The 25,998-nt window shown below is 48.7% G+C and overlaps 1 protein-coding gene across 3 annotated transcripts in view; it reads left to right on the forward strand.

Moving 5' to 3' along the window:
* HIPK3 (homeodomain interacting protein kinase 3) overlaps nucleotides 1-25,998 on the forward strand; it is a 565,819-nt gene that overhangs the window by 401,571 nt on the left and 138,250 nt on the right. For all 3 annotated transcript variants that reach the window (XM_086955870.1, XM_086955868.1, XM_086955869.1), the window contains exons 8-9: nucleotides 8,963-9,086; nucleotides 11,273-11,394. In XM_086955870.1, coding sequence (XP_086811996.1) covers nucleotides 8,963-9,086; nucleotides 11,273-11,394 — 246 coding nt within the window. The remainder of the gene's footprint in view (nucleotides 1-8,962; nucleotides 9,087-11,272; nucleotides 11,395-25,998) is intronic.

Below are 25,998 nucleotides of genomic sequence, written 5' to 3' on the forward strand. Positions count from 1 at the left end.
GTTGCTCAGGCAGGGGGATTTTCTCGCAACTTTGGACCTAAAGGATGCGTACTTTCACATTCCACTGCACCCTTCACACAGGAAATACCTCTGTTTCACCATACAAAACCAGCACTACCAGTTCAAGGTTTTGCCTTTCGGTGTCACCACAGCACCCAGGGTGTTCACAAAGTGCCTGGCAACAGTGGCGGCGCATCTCAGAAGACGGAACATCGTCTACCCTTATCTGGACGACTGGCTCATCCAAGCGAAGTCAGCCCAGCAGTGTGCCGCCCACGTGTCCCACACCATTCACCTCCTGCACGATCTGGGATTCTCACTGAATTACCCAAAATCCCACCTCCAGCCCGCCCACGTACGGCAGTATCTGGGCGCAACCATAAACACTCTGGCGGCCACAGCACAGCCAAATTCAGTGTAGATCAACAGCATTCAATCGCTGATACAAAAATTCAGACCTCAACAGTCGCTTCCAGCAAGAGTGTTCATGCAGTTGATAGGCATGACGGCCTCCTGCATTTCCATAGTCCCGCACGCAAGGCTACATATGCGTCCGCTTCAGGAGTGTTTAGCACGTCAGTGGACTCAGGCTCACGGGCAGTTAAAAGACCTAGTGTTGGTGAGCGGTCGGGCATACAACTCTCTGCATTGGTGGAATCCACGAAACCTTTGCAAGGGCCGACCGTTCCAAGAGCCTGTGCCACAGATCATCCTGACGACGGACTCTTCTCTCCAGGGATGGAGGGGCTATGGACGCAGCAACAGCAACGGAAGATGCACATCAATGTTCTCGAACTGATGGCAATCTTCATGGCACTCAAGGCCTTCAAAGTACATCTGTGCAACAAGGTTGTGTTGATCCGGACGGACAACATGACAGCCACGTACTACATTCAAAAGCAGGGAGGAACACACTCTCCGCAGCTGTCTCACCTGGCTCAGACCATGTGGAAGTGGGCCATTCAGAGGAACATCTTCCTCATGGCGGAACACCTTCCGGGCAAAGACAATCAGATGGCGGACCTGCTCAGCAGGCACAGCCACCAAATGCACGAGTGGGAGATACATCCATCAGTTCTCCAACCGTACTTCCGAAGGTGGGGTCATCCAGAGATAGACCTGATCGCCACAAGGGAGAACGCAAAATGCCAAAGCTTCGCCGCCAGGTTCCCACACCCACAATCGCAGGGCAATGCGATATGGATGAACTGGTCAGGCAAATTTGCGTACGCTTTTCCCCCAGCACCTCTGATACCGCTGGTGGCACGCAAGCTCAGGCAGCACTCTATGACTCTCATCCTGGTTGTTCCAACGTGGGCTCGCCAACCATGGTACACCACGTTTCTGGAACTGTCCGTGGTACCGCATCAGAGGCTACGTCTCACACCCAGCCTTCTGACGCAGAGCCATGGCGACATTCAGCATCCAGATCTGCAACAGCTCAACGTGGCGATCTGGCTCCTGAAGTCCTAGAGTTTGGCTACCTGCACTTGCCTTCTGACTGTATGGACATCATTCGGGAGGCAAGGAAGCCCACCACCAGAGCATGCTATGCGGCAAAATGGAAGCGGTTTGTCATTTATTGTGCGGACCACAACATTAACCCGCTAGATGCGTCTATTCAGAATATCATTTGTTACCTTTTCCATCTGTACAAATGTAATCTGGCCTATGCTTCCATTCGCATACATCTGTCCGCAATGGCCGCTTATCTCCAGAACAGGCAGCACCTCTCCCTTTTCAGGGTGCCTGCCATTAAGGCCTTTCTGGAGGGACTCAAACGAGTCATTCCTCCGCGGACTCCACCAGCTCCGGAGTGGAACCTCAATGTGGTCCTCATCCGGCTGATGGGTCCTCCCTTTGATCCACTGCATTCCTGCGAGATTCAATTCTTGACATGGAAAGTGGCTTTCCTCATAGCGATTACGTCACTGCGACGAGTTAGTGAGCTCCAAGTAATAACTATCCAAGAGTCATTTATTCAAATTCATTCTAACAGGGTGGTGCTTGGCACTAACCCTAAATTCCTTCCTAAGGTAGTGTCTCAATTCCATATTAACCAAACAATTGAATTGCCTGTTTTCTTCCAAAATCTGGAGTCATTGGCGGAGCGGATGCTCCACACCCTTGACGTCAAAAGGGCCCTGATGTATTACATCGATAGGACCAAGGATTTTAGGAAGACTAAGCAACTCTTTGTCGCCTTTGCACCACTCCACAAAGGTAACCCTATTTCCAAGGCTGGTATTGCTAGGTGGATCGTTAAATGTATCCAGATCTGCTATCTGAAAGCAAAACGTACTCTCACCATTCCACCAAGGGCCCACTCCACCAGAAAGTTGGGGGCCTCTATGGCATTCCATGGAAACATTCCTTTGGAAGACATATGTAGAGCAGCCACATGGTCTACCACACACCCATTTACAAAGCATTATTGTGTTGATGTGCACTCCAAACAGCAGGCAGCTGTAGGGCAGGCTGTTCTCAAAACACTTTTCTAAACTGCTGCAGCTGGCACGGGCGGCCGCCGTTAATGGAGGGACTGCTATGTATTCTATGCACAGATATGAATTCAGCAGCCCACATGCCTCGAACCGAATATGCTACTTACCAGTATGCATCTGTTCTTGGCATGTAGGGCTGCTGACATTCATATCGCCCGCCCTCCTCCCCGGCGCCTGTAGCAGCTGCAGAATTCACATATACTTCTAGCATGGTCATCATTCAATGAGTTTCAATCCATCTCGGCCACAATGGCTAAAAACAATCTAAGGATGGAGTCGATGCCCATGCGCACTGTAGTCCAGGGGAGGAGTCACCTATCTCGTGATACTTCGAAGACTCTTCCAGGACAACAATGTGCAATCATCCGGACCCAACACTAGGCGGCGATCTATGCACAGATATGAATGTCAGCAGCCCTACATGCCAAGAACAGATGCATACTGGTAAGTAGCATATTCGCTTCAAGCTCTTAGTTCAAAGCCCCCATTCTTGACGATTCATGCTGAACGAATGGTTCTTAGGACCAGGGCTGCTTTTCTGCCGAAGGTGGTGACTCCCTTCCATCTAGGACAGTCTATTACCCTTCCTACCTTCTATCCTCCCCCCTCACCCTTCCAAGGAGGAGGAGCGGCTTCACCGTTTGGACCCTAAAAGGGCGGCAGATAGTGTAGGAGAGTAGGGTCTGCAATCCTATGATCACCCAGACTTTTTGCTTTTGTTTCACTGGTTTACGACTTTCCCGGGCTGTGGGCCTGTCAATCAGACCCACAGCCTAGCTGTTCTCTCGCTAAATTGATATGTGTACCTTAGGTGCATTACCCAATTGGAACTGGGCCACCCTGTCAGACCCTGTAACTCAGGGCATCGGTGTACCCAGGGCCTACCAGGGGCTGAAGCATGCATTATGCCACCCCTGGATGGCCATCTAAATCTGACACAACTGGCTGCACGACAGCTGGGGCCACGTGGCGTACTCGCCCGTTGCTGTAGGTGTAGTATCCCTATACCTAACCTTAAAATGGACAACCGAGTTCCTCTCAGTCACTCCTATGGCAGGCCTTGACAATCCTGAAGGCAGAGTGCATGGAACCGTGTGAATTGGGCTCTGGCACGAGCCGAGCCCGGTTGCAGCTTGCGGAACCAAGACCCAATGGCTGTTCCATGATAACGCGTATCATATCGGTAACTTCGGTATCGCGTTATCAAGACATGTCGAGTAAGGTGTCATACGAATCGGGATGCTGCCCCCTCACCAATTCTGGCGACGAGGTTAGCATTCCGCCCTTCTAGAGGGACACGACATGTACGTAACTGTGAATCCCGGTTAAAGTTAACTGAAGCCTCAGCTCCACAAAATGAACGCTGCCACCACAGACACAAGTCTGACCTCCTGCTGCTGGGAGTCCTTCCAGCGAGGAGAGCTTGGACAAAGGGTTTCCTGTCAAGGGCGGTGTTCGCACCGTCCCAGACAGGGTTTGTGTATTCTGGGTAGGTAGGGCTTTGCAAGAAGGTGACTGCGGAGTGGCACCCCGGTGCTCACTACGCATCTGCCGGCTAGAACCAGTTCCAGGGGCGCGCAGCCCCTGACCTGGGGAAAGTCCAGCAGGGGGAGAGGGGTGTAACTACCCCCCTTCCTGGTCCCACCCTTAGGGCAGGACCTAGTCATGTACCCACCCCTTTCTTTGGGATAAAGGCCGGAGCGGGGACCCTTCCAAATTAGATCATCTTTGAATCAAGAATACTTTCTACGAAAGGACTTCGAGACTCTTCTCAAGATTTCTCCCTTGTGGCTAAGGAGTAGTCACCCTGCATCCGCAGGCACCATCTAAGAACTCTGCGGTTTGCTGCAAGTCCTTCCTCAAGGATCCGACGGCCCAGCTCGACGAGAACCGGCTTCCCTGGCACCTCTGACCTCTACCCACGTCGTCAGCTCAGCTGAGATCTGTGGGTGCGCCGAGACCTCGAGGGACCGGCCATCATCAAAACCTGCACGCTTTCTTAATCAGCACGACCATCAAAGCAATTCTCTGGTGAGTGCTCTGGGGTCCGAGAAGCCCCGACCCTGAGCAGCTCCAGCCCCGAAGTGCAGTCTCCCAGCATCTCCACGATCCGCGTGGGGCCCTTCTGCTCGCTGCTCAGTACGTTGTCTGGTCACTAGCCGCTGGCTTGTGCCCTTCCTTGACGACATCCGACAACCAATGCTGCTGGTCTGGTTGCTCCAGATCGGCCTTTGCTCCCTTTTTCGAGAGAAGCACCCGGACCCTCCTGGTCCACTCAAGACGTCATTTTAGGCCCACCACGTGGCCCTGAAATCTGCCAAGGCTTGTTGCCCCAATCCTGGGCCCAGCGACGCCGACAGCATCAACCTTCGTGGGACAGCTCGCACCTCCATCCTGGTCGCCGACAACGCCTCCTGGTCCGTGAGACTGCAGAGCCTAGCGTCGCCCACTCACCTAGTCGAGGTGACGGCCATCCGGTGCCTTCCTGGTACCCTCTGACTACTGGCTAGTAGTACGAACTTGGTCCCCTCTGCTTTCAGGTATCAACGATCACTGATCCAGGCTTGGATCTCTACGAACTATTCATCACTGGTCGCCGGCCAGCAACTCCTTTTCTTCCGGCTCCTGGCTCGTCAGCGAAGACCCCCGACGCCTGTAAGACTTGTGCAGCCGCAGCCCTCGTGGCTAGGTAACTTCGGCATTTCGGTGCCTGCATAGCCTCCTTACTCTAAGGTCCCGAGTCCCTCGCTTCCGACTTGCCTTATCGGGTCCGCCCGAGACCACTAAAACTTTCCGTGCCCTCGGGCACTTGTTTTAATTGTGCACTTGAAGTATTTTCTAAGAGCTTTTGTTCTGTGCTTAGTACCCTGTCCTCATAAAGAGTACAGGGCTGTTGTGATTCTAATAAATATACTGTTTATTTTCATAACACTTGTGTGGTGTCCTTTCACTTGGTGTTCAAGGGGTATGTGATGGTATTACAGCTGGCTTAACACGCCCTCTAGAGTTTAGACCGAAGACTGCTCGTATCCACGCTACTAGGATAGCTGGTCTAAGGTTGACTTACAACCAATCACCATAAGGGTCGTTTGGAACGATACATAGTGGTCGCTAGAATAGCGACGCTGCATATCGGGCCAACTTCTCACAGATAGGACAAAGGACTATCGAGTGGATGACCAGCTGTTTGTTGGATTTGCTGGCTGCAGAAAAGGAAGAGCTGTGCACAAGCGCACACTTTCGAGATGGATAATACTATGCATCAAGATCTGCTACGCCCTGGGTGGTAAGGACACTCCTGAGGGTATAAGAGCTCATTCTAGTAGAGCAAAGTCTTCCACATCTGCTTTGTCTAGAGGTGTACCTGTCGAGCATATTTGCAGGGCCGCGACTTGGGCCTCCCTCCACACTTTCGCGTAGCATTACTGCTTAGATGCCGAGGTGAGGAGGGACGGTTACTTTGCGCTCTCTGTCCTCCAGGATTTTCTGGTATAGGAGAGTGGACACCCTCCTCGGGGAGTGGGGACTGCTGTGGGACTCTATTCACAAGGTGAGGAATCCACTGGCAGATGTATCTATCAGAAGAACAAGTGACTTACCTTTGGTAACGCTTTTTCTGGTAGATACAGTATCTGCCTTTGGATTCCTCACTGACCCACCCGTCTCCCCGTTGTCCACTCTTCTATACCTGTATTTATGTATATTTATATTTGTGTATATATTGGGTTTTTCATACCTTGGCTACGCACTGTCTGTATTTTTGAGTTGTATGTACTATGTGCACTGTATACGTGTATATCTACTGTCATTGGTCCGTACGGGTGCCTCGGAGGCACGGAAAAAAGGGCGGAACTGATGTCATCACGCCGACGGAGACCTAATAAGGAGTCTGTGACGTCAGTCGGCGTCGCACGCGATGCCGTGCTCCTATGACGTCGTCCACGACGGTGTGCCACAAAAGAATTTTCCGAACGTTGCGGACGCAGGGGGATATTCACAAGGTGAGGAATCCACAGGCAGATACTGTATCTACCAGAAAAAGCGTTGCCAAAGGTAAGTAACTTGTTCGATGGATACATCTGCCTGTGGATTCCTCAACTTTTGAATACTCTCTAGAGGACACTTTTCAGTCCCAATGCCTTAGGTTCCAATAACTAGGGACTTAACGGGGCGGGGGTGGGGGGTCTGAAGCCATGCGAATCATGTAACACTTTTAGGGATTTCCTATTCGCTAACGGATAAGATTCAAAATGTTTTACACTATCCATAAGGTGTTGTTTAATCTAGACCCCACCTACCTCTCGGAGTAATTTACACTGTACCTACCTTCCAGATCCTTCACTCAGGCTCCAAACATCATCTTGTGGTTCCCCGAGTAAGGAAGGCCAGATTAGGTGGAAGGGCCTCCTCGCATCTTTCCCCCCGTTATTGGAACAATCTCCCCGCACTCTTGAGACAATGCCCTGATCATTTGCAATTCAGGAAGCTGCTCAAGACTACTATTTTCTGCTCTTCATCCAGCTGTAGCTGCAATTTTATCCACGCCGCCCGTCCAAAGGGCGGTCCTTCGGTGGTTGATTCAGGCACTAAACAACTAAATAAATTGGTCCTTGATCTCAACCGTCAAGCAATTTTATTTCAAGTCACTTCCCAGTGTAGAAGACCTGGGGGTAGATGAACTTTAAAATAGCCAAATCCTCACCTCCAGTCCTGACCTAGAATGTAAAATTTCCAAGCTTTCATAACAGAAAGCTTCAATTCTATTATGGATACAAAGGCATAGATTAGACCACCCAATGGCCATTGATTAACTGTCCCACCCTGTGTGGGGAGTAGCGACTGACGGGCGACTGTAATGGTCCGCTTTTGGAGCAAGTACTTGATTGCAAAATAAGTTTCAGACTCCTTACTCATATGCTCTATTGGAAAGTGTCACTATTCGACTCCTTAGTGTTTCGACTCAATTAACTTCATTGTTTCACTGGGGCTGAGTCAGCAAAGCAAGATTAGACTTGATGAATTATGACTTTTGTTGCATGAAGTAAGAGGTAGGATGAGACGAAACAAGGGTCTGTAAAAGGAGCCCGTGCTTGCTGATTGGAAGGACTTGCATTCCAACTTTTTTCTTGGTGGTTCATGGGAAACAAAGTTTTTTTCTTAATGTTCTGAAAAGGAATGCTGTACAATAAAGTGAAGAAAGATCAGCGTAATCCTCACCTCAATGTCCTTAATGGAATTGAAACTTTCTATTACGAAAGCGGGTAAAGTTTATATTTGAAGTTCTTTCCCGTACTGGATTTTTGTGCTTATGCCCATTGAACGCTTCATTAATCCATCTCAAAATAACATTGGAGGGAATTGGATAAATAGACAGGTGGTTGTACTGTGAAAATTGTGGGGGTGCTTCCAATGCACCACCTTACATGTATATACTGCACACCAAAACACAAAGACCAGAAATAGCATTGTACCTTACGCCATATCAACCGATATTCTTTGTTGTCCAGACCAGTACACAGCCAGTGTAGATCTTGTCTATTGTTTGAGCTTGTAGGTATTTTTGTAAACAAAAGTGCACATCTGTGGATGGTGGCAGGGCAAAATATGGGATCGATACGTGCAAGCACATTTTTTTTTAATATTATAAGTGTTGAAAAGGAAAAAAAAGAGAATCCTATAGGCAACCACATCTGCCTATAGGCCAAAATTATAAAAGCATTTCATTTGGTTACACAACAGACATCCAATACTATACACAGCCAATAAATAAGTTCTAAACAATAAATATTATATTGCACAGATTCCCATTTCCTCTTTTGTCTCTGGCCAAGCTATTTCTTTCTCAAAACACCCAAGCACATTGCTAGTTAAGGCCACTTGTAAATTGCTGCAAATTATTCGTCATCTGTGCAGTGACAGAGTGATCCATAAGGCTATGGGTTCCCCGACCATCTATTGTGAGCATCCAGTTTTGGGGCTGAAAGGGTATAATAGATGTAAATGTGTTGCCTTCTGTTGGTCCCATAGATAGCTAATTTGAAGTTGGACAGTATTCCCATTCAAATGAAAGAAGGCAACTTGTACTTGACATAATTGTTTTATTGGGTGGTGTGCTCTGCGCGAGGCTACACTTAAGAGCAAGGTGCTAAAGTGCAGTTGTATGAGGTATTAAGGTACTATTATTTTTAGAGTTAGATATTCATAATCCTTGTTTTCAAATGAATGGGTTGTGGACTTGGAGGTGCAGTGTGTGCGCGTGTTCCATTCTATGATTTGTATGCTGGTTATACCAATAATAAGTGAACTAAACCTTTATCTATCAATCATTGTCTTGCTATCATATTGCTCTGGAGGGGTAAGCTGGGGTCACCTTTTTTTGTGAATCCTTAGTGGTTTCTGTACACTCAGTAAAATATTAAGCATTGTCTTCATTTAATTGTATAACCTGTGTATTTTAGGCATTACCAGCACAGGGCCATTCAGTTGTGCAGCATGGAATTCCACTTCAGGGAGGACCTGCTCAGTTTGGTTGCAACGATGCATTCCAGCACACGCTGATTTTATGTCCCTCAGCAATTCAAGGTACGATTTGGAAGGTCTAGTGTTTACTGGAGTATGTAATACATGTTCTTTATACATGTTAGTTAATGCAGAGAAGATCCTCAGTTTTTTCTGTTAGCTACTGTTGTGTTGAATTTACTGATATTGTAACTCCTTGTACTGCTTTAGGTAATTTTCTCTTTTGCTGCAGCTTCTTGAGTAATTTGTCTGTTAGTGCTTATACAGTGGATGGGAATATGTCTGAGCAAAAATGTTTTTTTTTATAACTTATTGTACAGTGACTTCCATATATCCTGGAGTTTTAAGATCACTGTTGTATTACATTTGTGGGAGAGGATAGGGATGTTTCCTTGATTACATGGTATGTGATTTAAATTTAAGTGCTGCCCAGTTATCTCATGGATGCCCGCAAGGGAACTCCACTGACTGTATTTTTCTGCTATACAGACCTGCAGTGACGACTAGTATCTGTGGAGTGAGGAGAAAAGTAGGGAGGGAGAGGGGGGGCATATGCGCAAATGGGTGGGTGTGCGGGAATAAAAAATAAAAATTAAAACTTACCAGATCCCGACGACATGACGTCCTCCTTGCTCCAAGCGGTACAAAAGGGGGTGGTGATGGACGCAGCATCTGAACCAATCAAACACTCACACCCAGTCAACCGATCTGGGTTTAATCCATCACCGTTCTTTAGCCCACTCTGCCACCCTAGTTCAGACATGGCCATATGCGAATCAGTCTGACCCTGTGCCTCATGGGAACTGTCCAGCCCGAACTGCCAAGCCATGCCTTCCATGGACCGGAAACAAGCTTCCGAGGACCGGTTTCTGGCATTTCAGCCGTCTTCAGCCCGGCTTGCTTGAATCCAGTGGCAAAGTGAGCAAGGGACTCGCATCTGAGCATACCCTGCCAATTTATGGCGAACAAAGCGGTACAAAAGAGGGTGGTGATGGACGGAGCATCTGAACCAATTAAACACTCACACCCAGTCAACAGATCTGGGTTTAATCCATCACCGTTCTTTAGCCCACTCTGCCACCCCAGTTCACACATGGCCATATGCAAATCAGTCCTCCTTGCTCCAGACCTCTTATCCTAAGACTTCAGTGTGGGCCCCAGCACACACCTTTGACCAATCCTGTCGCTGCTCACGTGCTGTTATCCAGCATGAGCAGCGGCCTGATTTTAGGGAATGGCCTGTCTCTGCATTCCTCAGTGCACTGGAGGCCTGCACTTGCTCTCAATCCAGTTGTCTTAAGACAGCTCGGTTCAGAAGATGAAAGTGCTCATGTCTGGCTGGATTAAACAGTGCAAAGGCAGCCTATTGCCCGCCACTCTTGCCTGCTGCTACTCAGCAGGCCCGTCCTTGTCCTGACACTGTTTTCAGGACCAGATAATGAACAATAATATTGTAATACATTCCCATTTTATTTTTCATCTCTGGGGCTTTGGGAGACATTTAAGTGGGGCGACACTCCTCTGCTCCAATGGTGGCGCTGCCCCAGCAGACCTGTTCACCATACATAATCTGTGCTATCTTGGTGTTCGTGTTTTTGCCTCCAGACATCCGGACCTACCAACTGTTAGGTGCGCTTATCTCGACAGGTGTGCTCCCCAATGACCAATCTAAATACAAATAGTCAAGGAAAAACCCTATCCTATCCTATAATTGGTGTATTCCACATATTGTAATGAATATGAATCCACGCACTGCAAGATTGTAAATTGCAAGAGGTTTGCGAGGATTACACTTCTAACAGGGGGGTATTTAGGCTAGGTGTAATTTTACACTTTTGACAAGTGGTTTTCCCCACTGTCGGTGCTAACTTTGTGCAGGTGACAAACACAGACACTTAATTTTGGGCAATGTGACTTATTTTCCATCTTCAGACTGACTGTGCAAGAGAGAAAGGTAGGGATCAATAAATGGGAATAGACAATTAAGAAAAAGGTGTCCGATTGATTTTAGTGATGGGGATTAAAATAACTGCTGGAGTGAGATAATGGAACAATAAATGTGTGCGGTGGAAGAAAGAACCTTTAAGGTGGAATCATAAGTCTCAGAAATTCTGGCATCCAATGCAAGGGTCCTAAGAAAACCATTGGGCTGCTTGCCCTTTAATTGAGATTAAGCACTGCTTGCTGCATTATTTAATACGTGACATTTTTCTGTTTTCTGTTAATCTGCATATATTGCTTTTCGTCAGGCATGCCTTCAAACCATGGAAAGCATACTAGCTACTCAGCAGTGAGGGTTGATAATGCAGTCCCTTTGACACAGGCCCCTGGCATGCAGCCTCTGCAAATAAGACCTAGTGTTCTTTCACAGGTTTGTTTTTCATGACCTTTTCTTTAAGTTGTCACATTAAATGTCATTGTTTTCCTTCTTTTGTATATTTACTCAGTGTAAATGATTGTGAACTGATGGGTTTAAACACTGTTTTGGGCTTTATATTTGATATATAGTGTCATTTTATGGTAATGGAAGACAGTAAACATGAAAAACTTATTTTGCAAGAAGCACATTCTGCTTTTAGATTTGGGCAAGCACATATTGCCCTGTGATTGCCTGCTTGTTAAAATGTGGAAAATGCCTTAATGACAAGTGAATCGTATATACTATCATGTTTTGAAAACATAATAGTTGCGAGAAGTATCACTACAGTAGCTTTCACTCTTTTTTTCATTTGTCCAACTCCACAGATTTTCCTCCATTGTAACTTTTTGAGCATTGCAAGAACGTGAATATACAAAGCCAGTGTGTCCTGGCCTAAAAGCAACTAAGATTGACGTTTTTGTTTTATTAATATTCCGCTTTTCATTTTAGTGTGCTTTATGCAACCAGCTTTAGAACATTGTGTTTCCAACAGCTAATTTTCCATTCACTGATTCTTCAGCTTTGAAATGTACCAGCTTGACAACTACACTGTTACAACTATTGTGTGTGCTTGTGTTTTATTGAGATAGATATATATATATATCTATCGCCGAAAACTCCTTGCAGCTGCTTCGTACCTTCGCAGGACGCAGAACAGAAAGAGCACGAACCACCAAGCTTGTTGAAATGCCTTCAGTTTATTTGCATTCAGTTACAGGTAAATGCTGGCAGCCATGACGCGTTTCGTCCCTGCTAGGGGGACTTGATCACACACACACACACAAACACTCACACACACATATATATATATATATATATATATATATATATATATATCCGCACTGCACTTTTCACTGCGACAGTCTCCAATAACCGACCCCACACAGGAAAGAACACAGAAGACCCAGAGTGCAGGTGAGTTTCTATTCTTCATCAGCACACCACGGCAGCATAACGTTTCGGCCTACACAGAGGCCTTGGTCACATGGCGCACTGAGAGAGGTGCAAGAAATTTAAAGGGCACATTCACCAATGATGGGAGCATTTGATTGGATATTTTGTATGCAGTAGGAGTGTTCAAACTGCGACGGAAAATGAGCTTGCAATTGCAATTTTTAGGGCGGGGAAACTTTTGTCAGAGACAGATAAGCCCTGAAACCTTAATCACTGTATAAATACATTTGTGAATTCCGAAAATTGTAAAAATTTGGAAACATTATTTGGGGTAATCAGTGGGCAAACGAGGTATATACAACAAGCTATACATAATTACATGTATTTACATAAAGTGCAAAAGGCAAATATCTATCAGATGTCATTGTGATAGGGTCATATATATATATATATAATTTTCTACTGGCGGTCGCTAGTATATAGTCATAGTTAGGACTTTTTTGTTTTCTCAATATCTTTGGCGCTGGTTGACGAATCTTAGCGAAATTCTCAAAACTCGTGGGCCGTTCCGTCAGCTCCTGTCTTGAAAGTTTCGGGGTGATTCGGCAAGCGGGGGCCGAGAAAAAAGGGGGGTCCCAAAATGTATTTTTTCCTTGTTAATTCCCGTAGGGAAATTTAGGCACAGCTACAGCTCAAACTGCTGAACGGAATTACACTAAATTTGTCAAAAAGGTAGCCCTTGGTTCAGGAAGAGAACTTTTTTTTTAATGGTGTAAATTCGTTAAGTAGTTGCTGAGAAACAAAAAAATAAAAGTTTCGATATAAAGGCACGGTGGATCCGCGCACCCTCCCGACCAAGAGCTTTATTCTAATTGGGTGTCAACACTCCAAACCAGGAAGTGTTGGCAGCTAGCTTGTGACTCTGTAGAACCACGTCACGAGAAAAAGAAACGCGAAAAACAAGAAAAGGGGGCAGGGTAGAAACACCCTGACTCCCTAGGCCTGCTCAGGGGGTCCCACAAGGACCCTCAGGGTCTAAAAAAGCATTTTATTTTTAATTAAAACGTCCGGATTCGCGCTGGGTGTGCAAATCCACCGAAAATATAAACAAGCATTTACAATGCAATGGTCTCGGCATTATTAAAGGTAGAGCTATTGGCATTGTTCATGACATTTTTTTTAAAATTATAAATAAATGGCATTGTCCTTTACATTGCCAATAGCTTAATCGTTTGCATATGTGAGACCTATTGCAGGGGCAGGAGAGCAAGCACAAGCAACGAGGGGGCAAGGGCAGGAGAACAAGCACAAGCAACGAGGGGGCAGGAGAGCAAGCACATCGAACAAGGGGGCAGGAGAGCAAGCACAACGAACGAGGGGGCAGGGGAGCAAGCACGGCCAGGGGACAGGGGAGCAAGCACGGTCAGGGGGCAGGGGAGCAAGCACGGCCAGGGGGCAGGGGAGCAAGCACGGCCAGGGGGCAGGGGAGCAAGCACGGCCAGGGGGCAGGGGAGCAAGGACGGCCAGGGGGCAGGGGAGCAAGCACGGCCAGGGGGCAGGGGAGCAAGCACGGCCAGGGGAGCAAGCAGAGCCAGGGGGCAGGGGAGCAAGCAGAGCCAGGGGGCAGGGGAGCAAGCAGAGCCAGGGGGCAGGAGAGCAAGCACAGCCAGGGGGCAGGAGAGCAAGCACAGCCAGGGGGCAGGAGAGCAAGCACAACCAGGGGGCAGGAGAGCAAGCACAGCCAGGGGGACAGCCTCCCAGATATTGAGGCATACTACTGAGAAACACACTTAATAAAAATAAACCAAATCTTCACCCCCCCCCCAGGGCCACTCAACCTTTAGGTTGGAAAGAGTAAAGCTTCGATATTGATAGCACTTGCACAACCTGTATGGAGGAAGTTGAATCAATTACATTTATATAGCGCTTACTCCACTGACGAGGCGTCGGGGGTTTTAATGCGGTCACCAAGGTAGAAGATTCGGTCTAGGAATATTCTACACTTTTGTCTTACCACGAGCTTGGTGTTTTGCTTAGTAACAAGTGTCACTGTTCTTTAAAGGAACAACCTCGTATCTCTCATCCACATTTACTCTTGACTATAAGCATAGCACGATCAGATGAGAAATCATTTTTAAGCACTCCCCGTGCTAGAACGATAGCAAATACTTACTTTTCCATGCAACTTATACACAACAGAAAGATGCATGCACAAGAAACTTGATCACAATACGCAGGAGAATAGAGTGCATACTGCAAGCATGCAAGATCAGTACAACTTAGCTTAAAAAGAAATAATCATACTCAGACCCAGTAAGTATAGGTTAGACATACACTGTGTCATGGGTCGCTCAGGTTACACTGGAGGGTGTATACACAAGACCACGGCATGCTCAGGTTACAAAAGATGAAAGTGCACTGGCTTAGGTCAAAGGCACTCAGGAGGACTGCTATCAAATTATCATTTCAATTGACCGATACTCATGTGCAATCAATAAGTAACATAACCAATTCAAGCAGGAAAACACAACACTCTTTTCAACTCTAGCGCTGTTTAAATGAAGCTCAAACTATGCCAGAATTTCCAGAACAGCCTTGTTGGAGCGCTACTAATCTCCATACCATATCCTAAGTCACCCAAGCTATTTTCAAAGATGGATGGCTCACTAATAGCAATTTCCCCACACAATACTCGCATTTTCCGTGTCCCGCTCGTTCACAGTGGGCAGAGGTGTTCTTGTGGACATCATACTAACTGTTGTAAAAATGCGCTGGACAGGTGCGGATATCCAAGAATCCCTGAAAGGGTTGTCTCAAAAGCTGTATGCTAGTCCAGAGGTAGGGCGAGTTAGTCCTTTAACGCAGAGGGTGTGGGGTATCCTGCCCCCGCACTAAGCGGCACAGGGTCATTGCACAGACAACAGCAGAGCTAAACACTGGGGGTCAGTGCATCGATATAAAGTGCTAACAGAAGGGGAGTCAAACCAATAGGAAAGTGAGTTAGCCGGGCCAGATAATCCTAGCGCAGCCCTTCAAAGCAGAAGCCGTAGCACAGCAGTGCCTTCTGCAGATAGAGCACTACGCGTGAAAGCTGGCACTGCTAGGACTCCTTCGCAACTCTCGGACCCGGCGAGCGGCTCTCATGGGTGTCAGTAGATCCCATGTCCACTGCTAAAATCAGGTCCTCCACCAATACCTCTGCTCCCACCCAAGATGGACGCTTCACGTTCGACCCAGCCAAATAAACGAATGCTGGGCTCCCCACCGGAAGTGATGCAACGGTGGCCTGGCTGGCACTGTCTGTGAGTGAGGCCGATATTGCTAAGGGAAACATTGGTTGTTTAAGCTAACGGAGAAAGGAGTGTAGAGCAGGCCTGGGCTGGAACAAGGCCCATTCCGTCGTAACCGGAAGACCCAATAAAAAAAAGCCTCATCCTTTTCAGACTGGGGGGGGGGTTTTAGGTTTGAGTGACGGATGACGTCACAGATAAAAAGAACCTAAAAAACACGTCCCGAATCCGGAAAAGACTGGGCTTAAAGGAATTGACGCCCCTCCCCTTCAATGGCTGGCCAGCATTTACGAAGCCAGCCAATGGAGTAGAGGGGCAGGTTCAAGCCCCCATACTAAATCATTAAATCTCTGACGAGACTGCGCAAGCGCAGGCTACGGTCCTCGACCTAAAAAGAAGCGCAGGCTCCCCCACTTCGTTATTATTTAGCCCCTGGTTGGGCCAAGTCCCGGGGGCATGCTGAAATATAATCGCGGGGCCAGGGGACTGACGCCTCCCGGGGCTTGTTTTTTTAATGCCTCGGGAACGCCACCCCCGGGGTTTTTATCAAATATTTGCGGGGGCACAAGGCAGCCCCGGAACCCCCCCCCCCCCCCCCCCCCCCCGGGCTTGTTTTTAAAAAAAAAAACCTTTTGGCGGGGGGGGGGGTGGGGTGGTGAGGGGGAGGCTGGAGCCTCCCCACACGCCCCGGGGACCACCACCTCCCCGGGGCACTATAATGCAAATTCATTGGGAGGATGGCCTTGTGGCCCCCCCTCCTGGAGCCCTCCATGGCCCTGGGGACAGCCACTCCCCAGGGCCGGCTCCTGCAGTGTCCCGGGGTGCACTGCTGTTTGCTATGGCAGGGTAGGAGCCGTGCGGCTCCCTGCCCTGTCATAGCAAACTGTGGTTTGGATTTTGGAAGAGACTCTTCGAAAATCCAAACCAGATTGCTTTTCCACACGGGGAGCTGCATGTCAGCAGCTCCCCATGTGGAAAAGTAATGCCGGCTCGCGCAGTATGCATGGACCGTGGGGTCATTGGGGCTCCCCCCATGGTCCCCAACGAGAGGCCAGGCCCAGGGGGTTGGGGTCCCAGGGGACAGAAGTGGCCAGGGAGGGGTGCCGTATGGCTCCCCCTCCCCATAATGAAATTAATTTAAAAAAAAAAAACACGCAAAGGCTGGCTCCTGGGAATGGGGTCCCCGGGCCATAAATGGCCTGAAGTGCGGGGCCACGCAGCCCCCCTCCAAATAAATTTTTTTTAAAAACACTGGCCATGCTCCGGAGGATGGGGTCCCCGTGGCCGAATATGGCCTCCGGAGGGGGGGCCACGCGGCCCCCTTCCAGTTTTTTTAATAAAATAAAAAATATAGGGGTCAGGCCCTGGGGGATGGGGTCCCCAGGGCCCAAAAAATAGTAGAAAAGGATGGGGGGGCCACACAGCTCCCCTTCTTAAAAATAAAAAAAGACCGGCATCGCCAAGGTCCCGCCCCCTCCCAGCACCACTCTGCAAACGCGCCCTGTGGCGCTTACTGGAGATACCTGGTGGGCTAGTTGGACCCCAGGGACTCTCAGGATTCAAGGAGACTTAATACCCCAGCTTACAACGCTCCAGGGGGGCGCATTTGCAGAGTGGTGGAGAAAGGGGGCAGGGCCTTTGTATACCTCTCCCCAATCCCACTCCGTGGGGCTAACTGGAGATAGAAGTTAGGCTAGTTAGCCCCTAAAGGACCCCCAGCAGTGAAGGGAAATTCAATCCCCATCCAAGAGCATGCCAGGGAGTGCGTTTGTAGAGTGGTGGGCAAAGTGGGCATGGCCTGATATGAGTGCTTACCAGTGCTGCTGTGTCGGACTGACTGGAGGTAAGAGTTTGGGAAGTTGGCACCCAAGGATGTCCTTGGGGGGGCCAACTACCCCTCTTGATACCTCCAGTAAGTCCCACATAGTGGGATTGCTAAGTAATCTTCGGAGGACATGGCCCCCTTTCTCTACCACTCTGCAAATGTGCCTTGTGGCAGACTACGGAATGGGGAATGAAGTCCAATTTAGTCCTGAGGGAGTTTGGGGGCAAGAATCCCTCCTGGTACCTCCTGTAATTCCTACACCGTGGAATTCCTGAGCGTTGGTTGGACGCCCAGCACCCTTTCTCCACTACTCTGCAAACGTGACTACTAGTTAAAGTAGCATATTTCTGCACCTCTAAATTTGAGGTAGTTTTAATCCCCCTACCTTGTTATGTACTAGGGCCTTACAGAGGAGGTCATGCTAATCACAGGGGTGCCCCAACGCATACTGTTCCCTAGTGTATGTAGGTGTTTTCAGAGTGTACTAAGTGTCTTTTAGCATAGCATTGGCTCTAGGCCTGGTTAGTCAGTTATCACCAGTACCCGTCTGAAAGTTGTGGGCACAGGATGATTTTGCAACAAGGCCTCTTTCTGCTCCTCTGTTGTTTTTTTCTGCACATGTCTTGCTTCTTCCAGCACTTTTCTTTGTCTTTATGGATTTCTGTTGCTTCTTTCTGCATTTCTTTTGGTGCGTTTTTTCTTCTTTCTTCACATGTCCTACCTCTGTGGGCATAGTTAGAAACTAGCATTTAAAAAAAACCTTTGAAATTCACTAAAAAAAACCATAGGTTTCAGGCACGTTCGTTAGAAATTAGCATTTTAAAAACCTTAGAAATTCACTGAAAAACCCATAGGTTTTAGGTAAAGTTATAGTTAGTTGGACCCGTCACTCGTACAAAACCAGAGAAATTCCCCCGTTCTAATTAGTTCAAGCTAACTATAACTCGCGCCCCCGCAATGCACTGCTGATGACGGCCCATATTACATCAATCATGACATTGTCACTGACATCACTGATGACTAATTAAATGACCACACTGAAGACATCATCCATGTGATAATTTGATGCATCTTCTCACAAACTAATATAACCTTTGATACACCCACTCTAAATTACAGAGTGCCATTCTCAAAACCATAGACACTCCAACACCAATAACTAAATACCCACTCACTGATTCTTAGGTTTACACACACATCCGCTCACTCACCCATACTTATGGTCACTCAGTACAGGACTATCATATGTACTCATATACCTATATAGACACTCACACACCGCCACTTATCCATAGGGGTTCTCACACACCTAGTCAGTCATGCAAATAATTAATCACACTGCCATTTACTCGCCTATACAGTTATACACATGTGAGAAAGTGCCATCTTTCTAGCATGGTATGCCCCCACTTTTGCTGAATTGCTGATGTGCTTTGACTGAGTGTTCCTCTGGGCTCCTGCCAATCAGGTGCCAAGGGCCTGTGTTCCTTCCCTAAAACTGTATTGAAGCTAAAACCAAATTGGCATCTCTGGCCACATGTCAGCCCCTGGTAAGTGGTACCATGGTTACCCAGATCATTGTGACCAGAGAAGACCCCAAGGGCTGCAGCACTTATTGTGCACCCTTATGGGCCCTACACCCTGACACACACACACACTGCCTTTGCAGGCTGAGTGTCCTGGTGCAGAACTAAGCAGGGAGTTTACATGGCACACATCCCTGTGTGCCATGCCAAAACCCCACTGCCCTGGCATACATCAGTCACCCCCCTAGCTGGGTGCCCTATGCCAGTGGTGTGGCCACAGGTGCATGAACCCTGTGCCCCTACAGTACCCAGGGCCATTCCTGGGCACTGTAAGTGCTGTGTTGCCATTAAGAGTATATGGTGCTGGGAGTTTGTCATTACGAACTCCACAGCACCAAAATGGCTACACTGAAGACGGACAAGTTTGATATCAAACTTCTCAGCACATTAAACCCACATATGCCAGTGTGGGATTTAATGTAAAGGCATCGTAGAGATGCCACTCTGAAACCTAAGCTACAGTCCACGTCTTGTTTGAGAGGCTGCCTAGACTGCCACACAGCAGACTTGTTGCTGGACCCCTGGGTGGAGAGCCCCCCGCTCTCCTGGGCCTGCAACAATGCACATCCTGGGCGTGGTGCTAGGTCTCCTCCCCCAGGATGGGCAGGGGGAAGCTTCAAAGGCATGCCACCTTTGTGAGCTTCTCCAGGCCACTTGCTGTACTCAGCATTTGGCCCCTAGAAGTTCTGACCCCAACTCTGGCGGAAAATCCTACGTCAGGAAAGGGGGTGTGCCAGCCTGTTCCAACTCCACCGCTCAGGTGGAGGAGGCGAGGTGAAGCACGACTCTGGGCTAACGCCGTCTTGAGGATGGGGAGCCCTACCCACTCACAGCTAGGCTCCTGCCCCCCTCCCACAGGAGAGGAGCAGGTTAGGGGGTGTACCCTCCCTGGACAGGGACCTATTGGTCCCTGCCCTCATCCTAGCTGTAACGCCTCTAAGTTTAGTATTTAGGGGCACCCTGAACCTCCTTCCTTCCTCAGATCCAGATTTTAAAACCAGAAAGAAGACCAATAAGAAGACCTGCCGTGCAGCTGCTTACAAGAGGACAACATCTACTGACTTGGCCCCAACCCTACCGGCCTGTTGATCCTTGAACCTGCTCCTGCTAAATCCTGGCGTCTCCTGCGGACAGCAACCTCTAGAACCCCGGAGGACCTGCCTGCCTTGACCCTCTTAGAGACTGGGACTCCCATGAGCAGTGGTTCTGCTCAAACAGCAATACCCCTGGTGCCAGCCAGGAACCGCAAACCCAGCCCACTCTGCACCCGCCGAGCCTGGCCTGTGCCCAAGTGGACGAAGACCCTGAGGGCGTCCCCCTGGCGATTCTGACCTGGAATCCAGTGCCTGAGGACCCTCCTCGACGACGCCTGCAGCCTCAGAACCAGGGACCCCCCCCCCCCAACCGCGACCAGCAGAGTGTAAGATTTCCTGATGCCAAAAGAAGACACCCCTGCACCCGGCATCCCTTATGCCCAACTCCGGGGGTCTCTACCTATCCTCCAAGATCCCAACTTACCCCTCAAAGTGTTGGTCGCTCCAGAAGATCCTCCGTCCCCGAACCTGCAGCCTTTGTTCACTTTTCAAGATCTCCATTGAAAAACATTGAGCGCCTGACGGCTCAAAAGCACCCTGCACCCAGCCGCCCAAGTGCCCCTGGCAGTGCAACCTTCGCCCTATCTTACTTCCCCATTTGCCCTGAGCAAGCTCTCTCAGCCGTGTGGCCTGCTAGCCAGCAGCCATGAACCGAAGGCCCCCTGCTTCGCATTGGATAATATTGGGCCTAACTACCTCTGCACGCGGCTGCCCCTGTGCCGCTGAGGGTCTACCAACTGTACCTACCTGACCCTGGGGAACCCCAGAGTCTATGCCCAGGACCTTAACTCTGCCAGTCGAGTACTTACCTAAAAGCCGATAACTCACTTTTCTTCCATAGGCTAACATTGACTGGTTTCACTTGGAATTTCTGTGGGGAGTTTTGGAACTTTAACATATTCACCTAAAATCAGCCGAACAACGATTTTCGATTTACTCTCCTGTTATCAGGAGAGACCTCTGTGCTTCATCTTTTAGCCCAGCACAAACCCTGAAACCCTGAAAAGTAATTTCAACCGTACTTACCATAACATGAATTTTCTTCCATAGGAAACCATTGACTGTTTTTCTGTGAAATTTCTTCTGTCGATTTTTGAAAACTACAAATATTCTTTAAAAATCGTAGCAACTACCAAAACTTAATTGCTTACCTGTTTTAGATAAATTTCCCAGTGCTGAACCTAGGAGTCCAGTACTGGATTACAAAAGTAATGTGAACATACTTTACCTGCAAATTGAATTCCCTTCCATAGGATAACATTGGTAATTTCACCTGAAAAAGTTTCTAAGTGTCAACATTTAAAATACAATAATATTCCTTAATAATATTCCTTAAAATAACTATAACCAAAACGCTTTTACTTAAACTATTTACAGGACATGTCCCAGGACTGAATCTAGGATCCAGTCTTGTGGTTAGAAAAGTAATCTACAAAGTATTTAATTGCATTTAACTGAAAATTCCCATTGAGCTCAATGTTGCATTGTATTTGAAATTAAGTTGCCTATTGCAACAAACTGTAACTGTTGCAGTCAAAAAGTCTATTGCCTGTTTGATAAGTATTTAACCAAAGTAATTCATTCTGAGAGTATATTTTGATACCATGTCAATTTCACACCACAATTACCTTAGTCTTCAAGGCAAGTATAAAAGCACGAACAGCAGCATCAAAGTAATTTTATTCAGCAATTTTCAGCAACAAAGTGGCTGAGTGACTCGTGACCAAGGGAAGGCTTTCCCGAAACGCGTCGAGTTGTCTCTTTGTTGCTGAAAATTGCCGAATAAAATTACTTTGATGCTGCTGTTCGTGCTTTTATACTTGCCTTGAAGACGAAGGTAATTGTGGTGTGAAATTGACTTGATAAGAGGACTCGCCATCCAGCACGAACCGCTGTCCCATAGTGGAGGGGTTATGGCGCCGTTCGGCGTTTGCTGAACTCTTTTGGAGATATATATATATATATTTACAAAATCCAACGACTCCCCAACTTCCTGACGGCGATGGAGACACACATGAATACCACTTCCTGTGATTCCAAGTTATTCTCTTCCAGGTGATCCTCATCAATAGTCATAAGCATTAGAATATTCCCGCCCATGTGCGGGACCCTGGAAACACTATATTATATGTGCCTATATATATATATATATATATCCAGGTTCACTTCCTCCATGTGCACCGGGACTCCTAGACTGCGGTGCACGTCAGGGATAGAGGTCCCCTGTAATCCGTATAGTTTTCACCAAGCACCGCACGTTGTGCCAATGCACTCCAAGCCAGCCCTTTCAATTACCGCTTCGAACACAAGCGTGTATTCAAGAATGAAATTTATTCAATCATTCCAGCATGATATTTGGAAACATGGAACAACCCAACGCGTTTATGCGACACAATCGCCTTGGTCCCGTGACCAAGGCGATTGTCCCTGGACGGTGGAATCTGGACGCGAAGGCATGGCATTTTGAGTTTTCGTCGCCCGCGAACAGATCTATTTCTGGACGACCCCAGCGATGGAAGAGGTCTGCCTGATCTTCGAGGTGCCTGCTGAGTGCGTCGGCCTTGATATTTAGCTCTCCTGGGAGATGCACCGCTACTACTGTGAGGTTCCTGGCGAGCAGCCAGTGTCATATGGCTTGTGCCTCCAGAGAGAGGACGCGACCGAGTTCCGCCCTGCTTGTTCAGGTAGAACATGGTCATGTTGTCCGTTTGGATCAGAACTGAGTGTGATTCGAGATCAGGAAGAAAGGACTTCAGAGCCAGATGGACTGCTCGAAGCTCCAGCATGTTGATATGGTAGGTCTGTTTTTTTGCTGACCACCTTCCTTGAATCTGCAGACACCCCATGTGTGCTCACCAGCCTTGGAGATACGCATCTGTGACTATAGACTGTCTTGAGAGGTTGGTGAAAAGGCACTCCCACCAGAAGGTTGAGAGGGTGAGTCCACCATTTGATGGAGGTCTTCGTCACCTGCGAAAGAAAGATCCGGTCTTCCCAGAGCCCTGACGACTGATCCCATTGATCATCCAGAGCCTTCTGCAAAGGTTGCATCCTCAGCCTGGCGTGAGGAATCATGGAACCCAGCAGAGACGCTACTTGACGCGCTGTTGGATTCTGGCACTGTAGCAGAACTCTGCATAGAAAATAGTCTCTCCTCCGAAGGATACGCAGAAAGGAGCCCAGGTAGTGTATGGATTGGGTTGGCAGTTGTACTGACTTCTCCATGTTGACGTGGAGGCCGAGTCTGTGCAATTGTAGCAGGCAAAGGTGGAAGTCGTTCTCTACCTGTTGAGGAGATGGGCCTTTTATGAGCCAGTCGTCTAGGTAGGGATAGACGAAAAGTCCTTTTTTGTGCAGGAAGGCTGCCACCACTGCCATGCATTTGGTGAAGACTCTTGGTGCTGACTTTAGCCTGAAAGGCAGGACCCTGTACTGGTATTGTTTGCTGGCCACCAGAAACCTTAAGAACTTCCGATGTTGCATGGCAATTGGAATGTGGAAGTAGGCATCTTTCAAGTCCATCTAACACATCCAATCTCCTACTTGCAGATGTGGACATATTTGGTGAAGAGCAAGCATGCAGAACTTCTCCTCGACTATGTTCTTGTTTAGAACACGAAGATCCAGGATGGGCCCGGAACTTGTTTTCCTGATCCTTTTTGGGGACAAGAAAGTATCTGGAGTAGACTCCTTTTCCCCTTTGAGAGGGAGGCACCTCTTCTATAGCTCGTTTTTGGAGAAGAGCCTTCACCTTTTTTCGGAGCAGATCGAGTTGGTGCGGACGAGATTTCTTTGGGTGGATGTCCTGTTGAGGCGCACGGAAACGAAGAACATATCCATTGCGCAGTGTATTCAGCACCCACTGATCGTTCGTGATGCTGCCCCACTCTGCCAGATGTTTTGAAAAACTTCCTCCCACTGGAGTGGACAACGGCGCTAGAGGAAGCCAGTGCTCATTTATTTCCTCCTCTCGTCGAAGTAGAGGACTGCTGGTGACCTCCTCTACCTCGGTTGGCTTTACCACCCCGAAACTGGGTCTTGCCCTGGGATTTGTTCTGGGACCACTGAGGGGTTTGAACACTCTGTTGAGCCCCTCTGCCTTTGTTGGTCTTGAAACGGCGTTTAAACTTAATTTTTTTCTAGGCCGACTGCCTTGACGGTGTCAAGCTCGGCATTCATCCGACTCATTTAGTCATCCGTGTGTTGGCCAAAGAGATGTGCCGGTAAACGGGAGGTTCAGGATGCGTTGTTGCGCATCGGGCTTGAGGCCTGTCAGGCACAGCCACGACGAATGTCTGGCACATACCCCATGGGCATAGGTATGTCCCGCCAGTATTGCTCCATCTACAGCAGTGCTAATTATTTGATTAGCCACCAGGCTTCCTTCCGTCCGGGTCTCCTCGAAGTCTTGCTGGTCCTCCTTAGGCAATTTCGATTTAAAACACTCCATTGAGTCCCATAAGGCTCTATCGTACCTGCCTAAAAGCGCAGCAGCGCTAGAAACCTTCAGCGTCGAAGCGGCAGAACTGCAGACCTTGTGCCCCACAAGTCTTGCAACTTGCTGTCCTTGTCAGGAGGAGTTGAGGAGGGGGGAGAGACTGAGGGGGTTTTTCGTGCTGCCGCCACAACTACTGAGTCGGCGGGAGGGTCCGCTTTCACAAAGATCGGATCAGAGGGTGCGGCCTTATACTTCTTCTGGATGCGGGCCGGCACCGCTTTTACTGATGCTGGAGCCAGGAAAACATCATTGACAGGATCCATGATCCCTGGGACCAACGGTAGCACTGGACGAGACCCCGACTTTTGGTGAAGAGTCTCAAAGATCACGGTCATGGAGACCTGTGGCACAGACATCCCGATGTTCAATTTCAGTGCACCCCTCTGTAGGACATCATGGTAGGTGTGGATATCGTCCACCGGGGAAACCCTAGAGATAGGGCTATCAACCAAGGTGGGGGAGTTATCCCGTACGGAAGAGCGGGTAGAAGAGGTAGAAGAAGTAGCTGGTGTTCGAGCTCTTCTTTCTCGAGATCTTCTGGCTGGTACCTTCTGTCTAGGGGAACGATTGAGTCTCTTCCAGCGAGACCTCCCTGAACGTTCTTCTCGTGTAGGGGAAGGAGATGCAGCTTGTCTCACAGGCGAGCTTTCTCTGCGCCTGGGAGGGCTGTGTCTATCCACTTTCTCGACCAGTCTTTGAAGTGGAGATCTGTGCACTGGGCTGACATATTCCTGCAGCAGTCTTGTGGCTCCTGAGTCTCGCCAATTGTGTAGAAGCCTATTCAATCTGGGAGACAACTGCACACCCTCTGTGGGAGGTATGCGGGCAGGACTCCTGGATCTTGACTGGGATCTAGAAGAGCCCGAAGAGTGGTGGGAAGCTGATTCAGTCACTTGGATCACTGAACCATCCCTGGATCTTGTAGCCGAGCATTCAGCTCGCTCACGTTGTCTCGACGCCGATCTGGACCGTTCATGGTGCCTAGACATCGAATACTCCGAAGGCGCATGCCTCGACCCAGAGCGATGATGACCTCTCGACCTCAACCGGCGCTGCTCTGCCGTCGACTAGGCCCTTTCCTTCGACGCCGACTCTCTCTGTGGCGCCGGTGGATCAAGCAACCTCAACCTCGTATGCCTCGACGGCGAACGGCGTGATGAAGGATGGTCCCTCGACGTGTGGCCGACGACGGAGCTTCCTCTCTTGACATCGAATGTCTACGTGACGTCGGCGGAGGGGTATTGGTCGCTCTAGACGTCGAACGTCGACGTGACGTCGATGAAGATCTCCTCCTTGATGTCGATCAACGCCTGGTTGTCGACGGCGGAGGACTTATGGCTCTCAACGTCGGTCACTTTCGCAGCGACGA

This window comes from Lissotriton vulgaris, chromosome 2_1 (genome assembly GCF_964263255.1).
Source record: "Lissotriton vulgaris chromosome 2_1, aLisVul1.2, whole genome shotgun sequence".
In the NCBI taxonomy this organism is placed as follows: domain Eukaryota; kingdom Metazoa; phylum Chordata; class Amphibia; order Caudata; family Salamandridae; genus Lissotriton; species Lissotriton vulgaris.